General features: G+C 44.4%; 1 protein-coding gene across 1 annotated transcript in view; it reads right to left on the bottom strand.

The window, feature by feature from the left end:
* The window catches only part of LOC145394427 (gamma-glutamyl hydrolase A-like), a 235,196-nt gene that overhangs the window by 148,722 nt on the left and 70,720 nt on the right, over positions 1-15,754 (bottom strand). The window contains exon 2 of the mRNA XM_080268293.1: positions 290-416. Coding sequence (XP_080124419.1) covers positions 290-416 — 127 coding nt within the window. The remainder of the gene's footprint in view (positions 1-289; positions 417-15,754) is intronic.

Raw genomic sequence — 15,754 nt, forward strand, 5'->3', positions numbered from 1 at the left:
ACTTCCATGTTAACTGCATGGAATGACCTAAGTCCACACTCATACCCGCGCCTCCCTGTGGCAAGGCGCTATCTGCTGCAAGGGAGCACTGGTTCACTGCGCGGGACGGGCCTGCGGGGGTGACTGCTTTCTTGTGGATGATGGGTCTGCTCTGGCAGACAGACCGAGGGTACTCAATACCAACTACAGTCACCACAACTATCACCATCCCAACAATTAGGACTATCACCACAACTGACATCAGCATCACAATTACCACCACTCCCACAACTACAGTCATCCTACTTACATGATAGGGACAACTCTTGCTCCTCCACTCTCGCTAGCCTTGACGTAATTAGCGGGAATGAATGAAGTGTAGCCACTTGCACCAGCGTAACTTGCTAAGCTGTCGTTCATTTCTTGCGCCAGAACCCCTAGGAGAAATGGAGAAAGTAGTATTTAATCCACTGAGTATGATAAGTCTTTAAGTTGAATATAATCGTGTGTTGGTGGCAAGAACATACAAAATAACAGCACAAAAGTGGCTACTTGGAGGCTGCCCCGAGAACTGTCAAGACAAGGTGCATTTCAGAATTTAAAGAAAATCAGCCTGAGAGTAGAAAAAATAGTTTACATCTGAACGCGAGTAGTTCAGTAAACATTGCCGTATCCTCCTCATCCATTTGCTCTACTATAACAGTGACAAAAATTCTCCTTCACACACTATAAATTATTCCCAGTGGGTGAAAATTGTGTAATGCTTACATTTAATAACAACAACAACAACAACAACAATAATAATAGTAGTAACAATAATAATAATAATAATAATAATAATAATAGTAATAATAATAATAATAATAATAATAATAATAGTAATAATTATAATAATAATAATAATAATTATTATTATTATTATTATTACTATTAATATTGAGAGAGAGAGAGAGAGAGAGAGAGAGAGAGAGAGAGAGAGAGAGAGAGAGAGAGAGGGAGAGAGAGAGAATATCCTGGGAGAAGTATGATACACTGGTGAAATGTTAGCTGGGTTATAAAAAAAAAAAAAGTGCCTTGAGACGTCTGCAGCAGAAGCACTGGTCGTGTTGTTGTGTGTTAGTCACCGTCGTCACACAGCTCAGTGCATCTAATGTTCAATATGGAATAAGGATCCACACAAAATCTGAAGTGCAGTACGACATATGTATCAAGCGTAATTTAATTGTGCTATGAATACCATCACTGAGTATAACATCGCGAGACACCTACATATTCAGATAAGACCGATGCCTGCGTACTGGACTGTATTGCTAATGTTGTTATCGCTGATTTTACAGTATGGTTAAAGAAAGTTTTCAAACAAGTCACCATGCCTCAACCCCTCAAAAATCTCCATCATCAATGGTCCAGGACAACTACCAACCGTGCTTGGTTTTGTCCCCTACTCCACCCCCATTGTATATATATATATATATATATATATATTGTTACGTTGTCCGCCTTTCCGTTCCCACGGATGCAGCCGTTACAGCTGGGCTAGGGGGATTATGCAGTATGTATCCGCGTCATTCGCGGAGTTTACATTAGCGAGTGTTACAAGTTCTTTTGTTTCTTTCGTTCCTGCCACTGAAGGCAATTTTATTTCATACCATGCTGAGTATGCATTTGATTATTTTGATTGTCTTATGTGAGCTACCAGTATATTTAATGATTTTGCTTGCATTAGAAGTACCAGTTTATTGTAGAGAGAGAGAGGGGCACGAATATAAGTTCTTATTAATTAATTTGATTATGCGTTCGCGCTTGGCCGTGCGCGAGCCTTGATCAGAGTCAGTCTCTTCCCAGCTAGCTTCCGTATCGTGCGTGTGTGCACACTCTCTCTCTCCCCAGTCATTTTTATGCCGAGCTGGCGTTTTCATTTAAGTTTATTTTTATTCTTTTGTTGCTGACTGAGGGAAGTAGATATTTTATTTGTTTTTGTGACCGTGTTGTCTTTGGAGAGCCAGTTTGGCTCACCGTGGTCTTCTCGCTGCCTTTGTTAACGTTCCCCAACACCCGTACATACACACACACACCCCCCTAACCCCTACACAGTTAATCCCATCTCTTTGCTCAAGGCTAGTGAGAACCATCGTGAGCTATTAACTGCGTCCCCCCTTGGACACGGGTTAAGTAGAAAGTCTTAATCACCGGAAGTAAGTGGGAGGTGTTCCTGTATACTGTCTCGGGCGGTATTACTTCCGGTAGTGACGATAGTAGGCTAGATCTATAGGTAGGCTGTTCCGTTTTATTATCAAAGTACAGAGTGTTGCGTTCTTAAGTAAGTACCTTTCCGTTGCGCAGTTTTTCTCTAGTTTGCGGAGTGTCAGTGCCGGGGTCTGCGTTATTTTTGCAACGCAGTGGAGGCCGATCATCTAAGGCTGACTTGTCTTTTTTGTAATAGCCCCGGGCTAGCTCACCGTAACAGTGGCGACCTCGCATCAGGATATCCTAACAGTGCCTTTTTCTTGCTAGGATATCGTTACCTTGGCGTTCTCTGTGCTTTGAGGTGAAGTTGATGTGTTTGTAGTTTCTCAGTCATCATTAGTATTTCATTATTCAGTACTGCCATTGATTTGTCGCCATGGAGTCACGCGTGTCTACACCAGATCGCGTACGTGCTGAGTCACCTGTGGATATGGAAAATATGGAACAACGAGAGGCACATAGCAAAGGTACTCCCCGTGTGAGCCCTGAGTTTGACTATGGTGCTGAAATGCCTCGTTTTGCTACCCTGCTATTACCATCTATGATGCCGCCGAGCCAGTTTAGAGCAGTTCCCCCAGGTATGTCTAGTGCTTTCCCTGGAGTTGTTCATTCCACTCCCATATACCCTGGAGTCTTGTCACCGGAGGCTCAGTTGCAGTTGGAGTTAAAAAAGATGGAGATCCAGCGTGCAAAAGAAGAGAGGGAGATGGAGATGCAGCGTGCAAGAGAGGAGATGGAGTTGCAGCGTGAAAAAATGCGATTTGAGCTGGAGAAGACTCGCTTGGAGGTGACTGCTAATAGACCAACTTCAGATACCCAAACCTCAGGCCGTGCAGAGGATAGGGAGAGTTGGTTCTCAAGGAGTCTAAAATTAGTGCCAGCATTTGATGAGTTGAAGGTGACAGAATGGTTTGTTAGATTTGAGAAGAAGGCTAGGGAGTTTGAGTGGCCAAGGCAGCGCTGGGTGGGGTTGGTATCTAATGTGCTGAAGGGAAAAGCCTTGGAAGTGTATAATAGGTTGAGCCCTGAGGATGTAGATGATTATGATGAATTTAAAACAGCCATCCTGAAGGCATATGAACTTAGACCAGAGGCTTATCGGTTGTTGTTCCGTGGTGCTCGGAAAAGGCCTGCTGACACCTATATGGCCTACGCTAGGTATCTGGAGGGGAGGTTAGACGAGTGGTTGCTGAGTGAGAGCGCCACTTCGTATAACGAGGTGCGTGAACTGCTTTTGATGGAACATTTTACCAACATGGCTGACAAAGAAATTGGTGTTAAAATTAGGGAGAAGAGATTCAAGACCGTGAAGGAAGCAGCGACGTGGGCTGATGACCGGGTGTTTGCCTTGCGGAGTATGGGGGTCAAGTATGCTAATTTTCAGTATTCCAGGGAGAGGACTGTGAGTGGCCCTGCCTGGGATAAATCTCCCGTGAATCAGTCCAAGGGAAATTCAGAGGAGAAAAAGAATTCAGGGAGAAAGAGCCCTGTATCCAGTTCGAAGCTAGTTTGTTACTTTTGCAAACAGAGTGGGCACATCAAGCCTAACTGTCCTAAGTGGAAGGCCTCCCGAAATGCCAAACCAGTGGCACTAGTTATAGGTTCGAGTCAGGTGAACGAGAGGAGTTGGGAGAGTGGTAACGGTGAGGGAGAAGTCTGTGGAAAGCTGGAGTGTAGCCGGCTGTGCTCGCTGCCAGCTCAGGCTGGAAAAGTTACCCAACATGCTACGCCACCTCCGGATGAACTGCCTCAGAAATCGTCCCTAGACTGGTGTAAACCTTTTATGTGTCACGGCACAGTGAAAATTCATGGGATCAGTTATCCAGTTCCTGTGGCTCGTGATACCTGTGCACAACAGTCTGTGTGCAGAAACGTGACTGGAGGGCCTGTAAACTCAGGGAAGTATGTGCTGTGTAGAGGCATGAACTCAGATGAATACTATGATTATGTTCATGTGGAACTCGATTGCCCCATTGTTCAGGCTGCAGCTCAAGTAGCTGTTGCTGATGTAATGCCACTAGAGGGGGTTGATTTTCTGCTGGGGAACGACCTGGCTGGGGAGAAAGTATTTCCATCTCTTCCCCCACCAGTTGTTGTGGCAGAGAAGTGTTTTGACGCCCCAGAAATTGGTATTGAAGTTGATGCAGAAGTGGAAGCCATGTTCCCGGTCTGTGCAATTACACGATCTATGGCACAGGTTGCAGCCCGGGAGGAAGAACTGGTGAAGTCACAGGTTCTTGGGGTCGACTGTGATGAGGCAGGGCCACCAATGGAGGAACCTAGTGAGCAGAGTGTTGCTGTGGTGGGTGAGGAGAGTGGGAATGCGTGCATGGGTGCCGCCCCACTTCCCACTCAGGACACTAGAGGTGGTGCTGAGTGTGTCTGTGTGGAGACTGAACCCAGCCCATCGACTGAATTAGGAGAATTTCAGGACGCTGGGGTCGACTGCGGGGATGCAGGACCACCGTCAAACGCGCCTGAGGAACAGAGTGTCACTGTTGAGGGTAGAGGTGATGATGATGTCAGTGTGGAGTCTGACATTCCTCCCCCTGTCGAGTGTACTAGGGGTGACGCTGAGATTGATCGCCCTTCGCAATCCAGTGTCCCGACCAGTCCCTTATCTCAGTCCTCAGTAGAGCTGGCGGGTGTTGGGCCAGCAGAATTGAGGGTGAAGCAACAGGAGGATGTAACATTAAAGCCCTTGTTTGCTCGAGTAGGGGAAGAAAGAAGTATGGAGTGTGGTAAGGAGGAGTTCCTGATTAAAGACAATGTTTTACATCGCCGATGGACGCCCACTGGCGCCACGGTGGATGGAGGAGTGGGTGAGTTAGTGCAGGTGGTGGTTCCTGTGCAGTGTAGGGTGCCGTTAATACAGTTAGCACATGAGAGACCTTTAGCAGGTCACTTGGGAAACAGGAAGACAGTGCAGCGCTTAAGATATAACTTTTGGTGGCCAAGTATGCCGGGACAAGTTGCTGCGTACATCAAGAGCTGTCACACGTGTCAGATAGTGGGCAAGCCTAATCAAGTTCTTCCTGTGGCCCCTTTGATTCCCATTCCTGCAGTTGAACCTCCGTTTACCTGGGTAATCATTGATATCGTGGGCCCTTTACCTCCTACTTCTGCTGGAAACAAGTATTTGTTAACCATAATGGATGTTACAACGCGATACCCAGAGGCTATACCAATCAGAAGCATGCAGGCGAAGTCAGTAGTCAAGCAACTTATCCTGTTCTTTACTCATTTTGGCCTGCCCAAGGAGTTGCAGTCAGACCGTGGAGTAAATTTTACATCTAATTTGTTTAAGCAGACAATGACAGAGTTGGGCATCAAACATATTTTGTCCAGTGCCTACCATCCGCTGTCACAAGGTGCCCTGGAGAGGCATCATCAGACCTTAAAGACCATGCTGCGCAGCTTCTGCTATGATAATGGAAAGGATTGGGACCTAGCGGTACCCTTTGTTATGTTTGCAGTGAGAGAGGTACCAACTGAGTCGTTAGGGTTTTCACCCAATGAGTTAGTGTTTGGGCACAGAGTTCGTGGTCCCTTGGATGTGGTGCGAGAGGCCTGGAGTAACAACAAATCTGGCAACCAGGAATCCCTGCTTGACTATGTCTGCAGCACTCGGGAGAGACTGCATTGCGCTTTAGAGCTTGCCCGTGACAATCTAATTGGGGCTCAAGCGAAAATGAAGGCTCATTACGATAAGGTCAGAAGTCGTGAGTTTAAGCAAGGAGATGAAGTTTTGGCACTGCTGCCCATGCAAGGAAAACCTCTGGCGGCTAGATTCAGTGGTCCTTATATTGTGAAGAAGAGAGTTGGGGAACTTGACTATCTAATTGTTACCCCAGATAGGCGGAAGAGTACTCAGTTGTGCCACATTAATATGTTGAAGCCATACTACCGCCCAGTTGATTCTTATTGTGGGATGACTGCTGATGTCTCTCACCTGGGATGTGAAGGACTGGGAAGGGAGGACGTGGCATCAAGGGAACGTGCTGTGGAGGGAGCTGTTGGTGCCGGTGATGTGAGTAGTGGACCAGGGTTACAGCCACAGTCCCTGGAAGGTGACTTTGGAGTGGACGTTGAGGGAACCAGGGATAACAGCGCTCCTGTAGTTTTGGCGGTTGGTAGTGAGTTGGAGGAGCAGGAGGAAGTGCTTAGTCGTGGTGAGATGTTACCAGCTGACCTATGGGAGGGCAATGGTTATGCAGCTCTGGTGGAGAAATTGCGACACCTTGAGCCAGTAAAGCGAGAAGAGCTGTGCAACAGATTATGGAAACATCCGAAAGTTTTTGGAGATTCACCGGGATTGACAACTTGGGCTACTCATGACATTGATGTTGGGGATAGTAAGCCTGTAAAATTAGCTCCCTACCGCATCAACCCTATCAGAAAGCTCTCGATAATGAGATCAAGTATATGATGGACCATGGATTGATCAAGAGGAGTTTCAGTGAGTGGAGTTCACCAGTTACCTTGCAGCCGAAGCCAGATGGGAAGGTTAGGTTGTGTGTGGACTTCCGGAAAGTTAATTCACTGTCTAAGACCGATGCTTATCCTTTACCTCGGGTCTTGATTCGAAAATTTTGATCCAGGGCTCAAAATTTTCCCTTGGGGAAGGGCGTGTTACGTTGTCCGCCTTTCCGTTCCCACGGATGCAGCCGTTACAGCTGGGCTAGGGGGATTATGCAGTATGTATCCGCGTCATTCGCAGAGTTTACATTAGCGAGTGTTACAAGTTCTTTTGTTTCTTTCGTTCCTGCCACTGAGGGCAATTTTATTTAATACCATGCTGAGTATGCATTTGATTATTTTGATTGTCTTATGTGAGCTACCAGTATATTTAATGATTTTGCTTGCATTAGAAGTACCAGTTTATTGTAGAGAGAGAGAGGGGCACGAATATAAGTTCTTATTAATTAATTTGATTATGCGTTCGCGCTTGGCCGTGCGCGAGCCTTGATCAGAGTCAGTCTCTTCCCAGCTAGCTTCCGTATCGTGCGTGTGTGCACACTCTCTCTCTCCCCAGTCATTTTTATGCCGAGCTGGCGTTTTCATTTAAGTTTATTTTTATTCTTTTGTTGCTGACTGAGGGAAGTAGATATTTTATTTGTTTTTGTGACCGTGTTGTCTTTGGAGGGCCAGTTTGGCTCACCGTGGTCTCGCTGCCTTTGTTAACGTTCCCCAACACCCGTACATACACACACACACCCCTAACCCCTACACAGTTAATCCCATCTCTTTGCTCAAGGCTAGTGAGAACCATCGTGAGCTATTAACTGCGTCCCCCCTTGGACACGGGTTAAGTAGAAAGTCGTCATCACCGGAAGTAAGTGGGAGGTGTTCCTGTATACTGTCTCGGGCGGTATTACTTCCGGTAGTGACGATAGTAGGCTAGATCTATAGGTAGGCTGTTCCGTTTTATTATCAAAGTACAGAGTGTTGCGTTCTTAAGTAAGTACCTTTCCGTTGCGCAGTTTTTCTCTAGTTTGCGGAGTGTCAGTGCCGGGGTCTGCGTTATTTTTGCAACGCAGTGGAGGCCGATCATCTAAGGCTGACTTGTCTTTTTTGTAATAGCCCCGGGCTGGCGCCACCGTAACAATATATATATATATATATATATATATATATATATATATATGTATGTATATATATATATATATAATATATATGTATATATATATATATATATGTATGTATATATATATATAATATATATGTATATATATATATATATATGTGTGTGTGTGTGTGTGTGTAAGAGAGAGAGAATGAGTTTCCAATGTGTGTGTGTGTGTGTGTAAGAGAGAGAGAGAGAGAGAATGAGTTTCCAATGTGTGTGTGTGTGTGTGTGTGTGCGTGTGTGTGCGTCATTCAGAAATTTGTGTCATATTTACAAAAGAATATAGACATACCATTTTGTTAAAAAGAAAATATTTGAAGAAGCCTTAATGTCAGGCATCCTATATGGCTGTGAGTCCTGGTTCAGTGGGAACTTGAGACCCATGGGAAAATAGTATAACTGGGTTATTTAAAAGCTGCTGGGGGCTCATATGATGGCGTTCATGGACGATTGTTACGTGGATCTTGGGTAACCGCCACTAAAATCTTTAGTACTAGCAAGGCAGATGAAGCTTTCCTAGCGACTGTGTGGGATAAGGCGCGGTATGATCGATGACCCGTGGGTGCACACTCTCAGGCTTACCATGGCAATCAACACACCAACAAGTAAACTCATACAGAGTTAATAATTCTGTTGATGATATTATAGTCGGCACTTGATCTTTAACCCCCCCCCCCAATGGCCGTGGGTCCGGAATTTTACGTGCTCCCCTGGTCGACGCCGGGGCCATTTTCTGAAGTTTCGAAAATTGATCTTTTTTTCCTTGTCGTATTGAAGAGGAAGTTCCGATGCACCTGGCAGCGCAAATTTCAGCTTCCTAGACCCATCCTGTGGCGTGCAATCGAACATGTCAAGTGGGGTTGGTGGAGGATTAGTGACCCTCCCTGTAAAACAATTAACTCTAAGCCCTTGGCCACCCCGTTTGGGATACATGGCGCCAGGCAATGAATGAATGAATGATACTAGTCACATGTACTGTAGATATCGCAGTGACGCATCATCGCACTTGTTTTTTTACCCAAAAACATTGTCAATGGTGTTGAAAAGCTGTGGAATAACTAGATAAGCGTATTATGTAATTTTTCAATTCATACTATGCGAGGTTTCAGTTTAAAAATTTATATTATGAATTTAATTTCCAATTTTCGGATTATTGTGTTTATGGCAGTATCGTCCCATTTTTGTACTCTGGGTGGTGGAGTCTGTTGGAAAAGGGAGGCAAGGGTTTCTGTTTTTAGACCTAAATGAGAAAACGTCATCCCTAGATGTGCAGGCTTGACAGTGAGGGTTGAAATGCGAGACGACTTGCCATTCGCACCTCGCAAGAGCCATTAAGCAGGAAGGGGAGGGAGGCTATTCCACCCACGAAAGCATCACGTGAACACAAAACTTCCTGTTATGCTTGTAAAAGGCAATAAAAGGCAAAGAATATGTAAAATGATTCGAAACAGTACAACAAACCTGAGCAAATAGGTTACGATTCCCAACAAAAATTAATTTTTATTTTCATGTGTTTTTGTTTATGATTGTTTACTTACAATCGTAAACCGGGTGTTGTGTGTGTTTCGAAATGGAGGAGAAAGATGATATTTTCTGTCTGGGTCGAGATAACTGGTAGAACAATGTGTGTTCAGGCATGGCCACGAGCGAAAAAATCGTACATCCACTCATCACGGCAGCAGGTGGCTGGGCTCCCTCTTTGTCATATTTCCCCAGACAGCTGCTTAAATTTCCCTAGATTTGGTCAAAATTCCCCAAATAATTCTCACTACATTTTTTATTGCAAAATGCTGGAAAAGGTTAATGAAAATGTCACTTTTCATTAGTGTTGCCAGTGGTTTGCATAATCACTTGCAAACTCGAAAAAGCCTACAAGTACACAAACACAAAGGGTTACGTCACTTCTACACACTGTGTCTATGCCAAGTACTCAGTGATTATGGCTGTCGAGTGGCGTTCAGTTTCAGTCTACTGAAAATTTCTAATATTCGTTCACCCATTCACTAAAACTTATATTAGGCTAATTCTCTTTTCCATGCTCACTATCATGAAAAAATAAATCCTAAGCTGCTTTAATGAATAAAACGATTGTTCCACGCGGTTCTTAGCTTGACTGTTAACTTGCTAATAATAGTAAAAAACTCATTGGCCCAAACTCCTTACCCTGCTGTCTGAAAGTTTGCAGAGGTTCCAACTTCTAAGCCTAATCCATATCAATCTTCTCCACTGTGTATATTATACACAGATATGTCGTTATTCATATTCTTGTCACTGTTTGCATTTTCATCATTCATGACTGCAACATAACTGAGATATCAACACTACATTATTACTTAGATCTTAGAGTAGAATGAAAAAATGACGCTAAGCTCACTTACCACGTGACCTGCACACACGTTATACAACCCTGACGATGAGCCCAATCTGCTCAGCTGAGGGCACTCAGTGCAAGTGAGTCGATGGGCAAATCACCACTGACAACAGATCCATCGTGACTCATGCGTTTTCACTGACTGAGATTTCAAATCGGGGAGTGGGGTTCTGTCAGCAAGTGAGTACCGTACCTTCTACGTGGGCACTGGGCGGTTGACTGGTTAGGCGAGATATTTGAAAAGTTGATATTTGAGTATAATATTTTATACTGCTGCCGGTATGGTTTAAGTGCATATGGACATATTCCCTAAATAATCCCTCGTGTTTAAATCCCTAGAATTCCCTAAATTTTTCGATATCCCCAGATTATTCCCTAAGTTCCTCAAAACTTCCAAATCTGGGGATAATTCCCTAAAAGTGGGAGCACTGGCAGGTGGTGAACTAACAAATAAGGTGTGACACTGTGAAAGCGTGAGACTCTCATGTACCAGATGTTCGGTCACTTCCCAAAACTTTTCACAGGTTTCTATGAGTCGCACTGCATCGAATGATCCAAACCAGTACAGCAGGTAAAGGTACCCAGACAAAAATGTATTTTTCTATTATTATCATGTGTTTTTTGCTTATGCCTGTATTTGTTCATAATCGAAAACAGGATTGTGTGGGTAAGATCGAAAGTTGGACTACAAATGTGGGCGATTGTGTGCGTGCACGCGCCAACGCAAGTTCGTGCAAGTAGAGTGAGAGAAGAGTTAAGGAGAAATGTGGAGGCATGTATGGAAAAGTTTGAAAGGAATGAAAGAGTGTTTCTGATTGGAGATATGAATGGAAAAGTAGAGAATGTGAAGGTGGATGGAGTAGTTGGCGAGTGGGGTGTGCCTGTAGAGATGGATGAAAATGGCAGTGCTTTAGTGGACAAATGCCAGGAGGGGGTTGGTGACAGCCAATACCCTCTTCAGGCACAAATTGATCCATAGGTATACGTGGCGAGTGATGAGAAGGGTGGGTGGTGAACTGAATGAACGGAAGGCAATGACTCATTTTGTGTGGATGACAGGATAAGATGTGGGAATGGATGCAAGAGTATAAAGAGGTTGGGAGAGTAGATTTTCTGATCACCACTTGATTTTGGTCAGAATCAAGGTACAAATGAAATGGACAAACAGAAGAAGGGAAGGACAGGAGGAAGTAGTTCTTACAAGTAGGGTGGAAAGGTTACAAGAGGATGGAAAAAAGGCAGAATATAGGAGGTTGGTGGAGGAGCGACTGGATAAATATGGATTGGAGCTAATAAGGGACATGGAAGGTGTGTGCAAGATATTCATAGAAGAAATTTGTGCAGCATGTGATGTGGTGTGTGGATGAAGAGAAGACGAAAGGGGGTACAGGGAACAGCATGATGGAATGAAGAGGTGAAAGAGGTTGTGGCACAAAAGAAGAAAGCATATAATGAGTGGATGAGAAACAGGGGCGGGGAAGGAGTTGGGAGATAGAAGAGAGAGTTATATGTGAGGTGAAAATATTAGTAAGAGTAAGAAGAGAGTGGATGAGGAATTTAGAAGGAATTTGAGTGTCAAGTGGAGGGAATGTAAGAAAATGTTCTGGAAAGAGGTAAAGTGAGTTAGACAGGGTGCCAAAGAAGTTAGTTGGGGAGTGAAAGATAAAAATGGTAGATTACTAGTGGAGAAGGGAGAAAAAGTGAGCAGATGGAGAGAACATTTTAAGGAATTGTTGAACATCTATCTATCTCTCTATCTGTATACCTAGCCTGCTTCCCCCAAGGAAAGGGAGGTAGCCAAGACAGGACGACACACTCCCCATTTACTCATCCATTCAAACACATTCATTCGCATCTTAGCCCCAAATGGGAGAACGGACAGATCCTCACCGCACCACACTGCACAAGGGTCAACTGCGCAATGCAATCAGTGACATCTGCAGCAGGGCCCGACAGTGGAGCTGGTTTACCCCTGCCACATCATAACAGACCCACCCCTTACCCGCACCTGACCTGACTAGCTGATCAGACCAAATGCGGGAGAATATCCCCTCAGGGCTGCGTCATCACTTATTCATTCACAATTTCTCTCCATTTATTTCTGTCACACACAGCCACTCTTCCTTGCTCAACAGACATCCCTCTCGCATCCAGCCCTCTCTTCTCACTGTCCATCCATCCAATTTGTGGTCTTCCTCTCAGCCTTACACCTCTCACATCAGATCTAGTTATCTTTTTCACCAATCGCTCATTATCTATTCTCTCCATATGCCCAAACCATCGCAATACCCTCTGCTCAACTCTACCAGCCATCTCCCAAACAACTCCAGTTCTCCTTCGCACTTCATCATTTCGCACTCGATCCATACGCGTCACTCCACACATACTCCTCAGACACCTCATCTCCATTACATTCAAACTTTTCGTCTCTGCTACACCCATATTCCATGTTTCAGCCCCATATAACGCAGTTGGTACCACAACAACCTCGCACAGCCTTCTCTTTACATCCATTCTAAGCGAACGACAGCTAAACACTTTTTTCATTCCTCCCCGGCACCATTCCTACTTCATTTATTCTAAACTTCCTTCCTGCATCTATTCTTCCATCCACAGCAAAATGTGACCCTAGATATCTAAAACACTCTACCTCCTCAAGCAACTCGCCATTCAAAACTATATTCATCCCCCTACCATCTACCAACCTCGTACACTTCATCACTTTCCTCTTATTCTCATTTACTTTCAATTTCCTCCTTTCACACACCCTTCCAAACTCCTCTACCAACTGTCTGAATCTCTCCTCTGAATCAACCACCAGTGCAGTATCATCTGCAAACAGCAGCTGCTTCAGATTCCACTCTCCACCATCAACATTCACCAGACTCAGACCTCCACCTAAAACTCTTGCATTCATCTCCCTTACAACACCATCCATGTAAATATTAAACAACCAAAGCGACATCACACATCCCTGTCGCAGCCCCACTCTCACAGGAAACCAATCACTCACAGCATTTCCCACTCTTACACACGCTCTACTATTTACATAAAAACTTTTCACCCCTTTTAGTAACCTACCATCAAGTCCATACAATCTTAAAACAGTCCACAAAGCCTCCCTGTCAATTCTATCATACGCTTTCTCTAAATCCATGAATGCCCAAAACACATCCTTGCCTTTTGCTAATTACTTTTCACACACTTGTCTCACAGCAAACACCTGATCCAGGCATCCCCTCCCTCTCCTAAAGCCACACTGCTCATCACCAATCACTCCCTCTGTACCCTCTCTAACTCTCAAAATTAACATTCTACCATAAACCTTACCTACAACACTCAACAGACTTATACCGCTAAAGCTAGTACATTCATACTTATCACCCTTGCCTTTATACAACGTGGACCACACAAGCACTTGCCCAGTCAATTGGCACCATACCTTTCACAAAGCACACATTCAACAATCTTACTAACCAGTCAACAATAGTCATTTCACCACCCTTCAGGCATTCCACAGCACACCCATCCATACCTGCAGCTTTCCCTGTTTTCATCTCCTTTACTGCCTTCTCCACTTCCTCCTTCGTGATGAAAGAATCATTCAACATTTATTCCTTGCTCCCTTCCATCTGCCACAATCTCAGCCACCCTTTCCTCCTCTACATTTAACAATCTTTCAATATACTCTGCCCATCTCTTCCTTACTGCATCTATCTTAATTAACATCCTTCCATCCTCTGCTTTTACTCGTTCAGACTCTCCCTTTCGCACCCTTTTCACCTCCTTCCAAAACATTTTCTTATTCTGTTGAAAATTCTCTGTCAGCTGCCTACCCCACCTCTCATCTGCTGCCACTTTACCATCACGCACAGCCCTTCTCGCCCTATTCCTCTTTTCCTTATACCTTTCATATGACATCTCATCCTTCCTCTGCAGCCACACTTCATATGCACGTCTCTTCTCAGCCACAGCCATCCTTACTTCCTTGCACAACCATTCACATCCTTTTCTTACACCACCACCCACATGTCTCACACCACACACCTCTTCTGCAGGTGGAGCGAATGTGAATGTGGTAATGATGGGAGATCTGAATGCTAGAGTGGGAAATGTAGCAGTTGAAGGTGTAGTTGGTATGCATGGTGTGCCTGGAAGAAATGAAACTGGGGAACGAATGATAGCGATGTGTGTTGAGCGAGAGAATGTAATTGGAAATATGCTGTTTGAGAAGAAAAATATTTATAAGTATACATGCGTGAGACAGGAGGGTGGAAGGGTTGTTGACAGAGTTTTGATGGACTATGTGGTTGTGTCTAGGAATGTAATAGGAAGATTGTTGGATGTGAGAGTTCTGAGAGGGGAGGGTGGAGGTATGTCTGACCACTATCTGGTGGAGGGAAAGTTAAGAGTAGGTAAGAGATGGGTGAGAGCTAGGAGGGTTAGGTGTGGCAGGGAGATTTTGAAAGTGAGTGAGTTGGAAAAAAAAGAGAAAAAGATAGCGTATCAGGAGAAATTGAAAGATGAGTGGAACACAGTGAAAGTTCACGAAAATGGCAGTGTGGAGGAGGAATGGCAGTTGTTTAAGAGTGCTGTTGAACATAAAGAGTGAAAATAATGCGAGTGTAACTGGCTAGAGAATGGCTGGGACACGGAGGGATGTGAGAAGAGAGGAAGAAATCAGTAGGATGGAAGTTGTGGAAGCAATGTAGAAAGTTAAAAACAGGAAAGCCCCAGGAATTGATGGAGTGTGTGGTGAAATGCTGAAGCATGGGGGAGAGATAGTAGTAGAATGGATGTGGAAGATGTGCAGATTGGCCTATGAGGATGGTAGAGTCCCGGATGATTGGAGGTCAGGTATAATTATTCCCCTGTACAAGGGAAAAGGGGAAAAAGAAGATTGTGGTAATCATAGGGGCATTTATCTTCTTAGTGTAAGAGGAAAAGCATATGATAAGATATTTATTGACAGAGTTAGGGAAATAACAGAGGATTTAGTTGGAGAAGAACAGGGAGGTTTTAGGAGGGAAAGAGGTTGTGCAGATCAGATATTCATTCTCAGATCTTTAATGGAAAAGTTTCTAGAAAAAGGGAAAGAAGTTGTATGCGGCCTTCATGGATTTGGAGAAACCATATGACAGGGTGGATAGACAAGGATTGTGGAAAGTATTAAGAATATATGGAGTTGATGGGAAGTTGTTGAATGCCGTGAAGAGTATGTATGATGGTGATAAGGCTGCAGTGTGTGTGGATTGTGAAGTGAATGAATTTGTCTATTTGTAGGCTGGATTGAAACAGGGATGTGTCATGTCTCTATGGTTGTTCATTCTGTATATGGATGGAGTTATATAAGAGATACAAGCTAGGGCAGTGGATGTTGGAGCGGCCCTAGTGAGTGAGGGCAGTGTTTGGAAACTCCCTGTACTGTTGTTTGCAGATGATACGGTATTGTTAAGTGAAGACGAAGGGGGGCTGCAAGACATGGTGGATGAGTTTGGGAGAGTGTGTAAGAAACGGAATCTAAAGGT

Source organism: Coenobita brevimanus, chromosome 27, assembly GCF_032717465.1.
Source record: "Coenobita brevimanus isolate Jiangsu-jjx chromosome 27, ASM3271746v2, whole genome shotgun sequence".
In the NCBI taxonomy this organism is placed as follows: domain Eukaryota; kingdom Metazoa; phylum Arthropoda; class Malacostraca; order Decapoda; family Coenobitidae; genus Coenobita; species Coenobita brevimanus.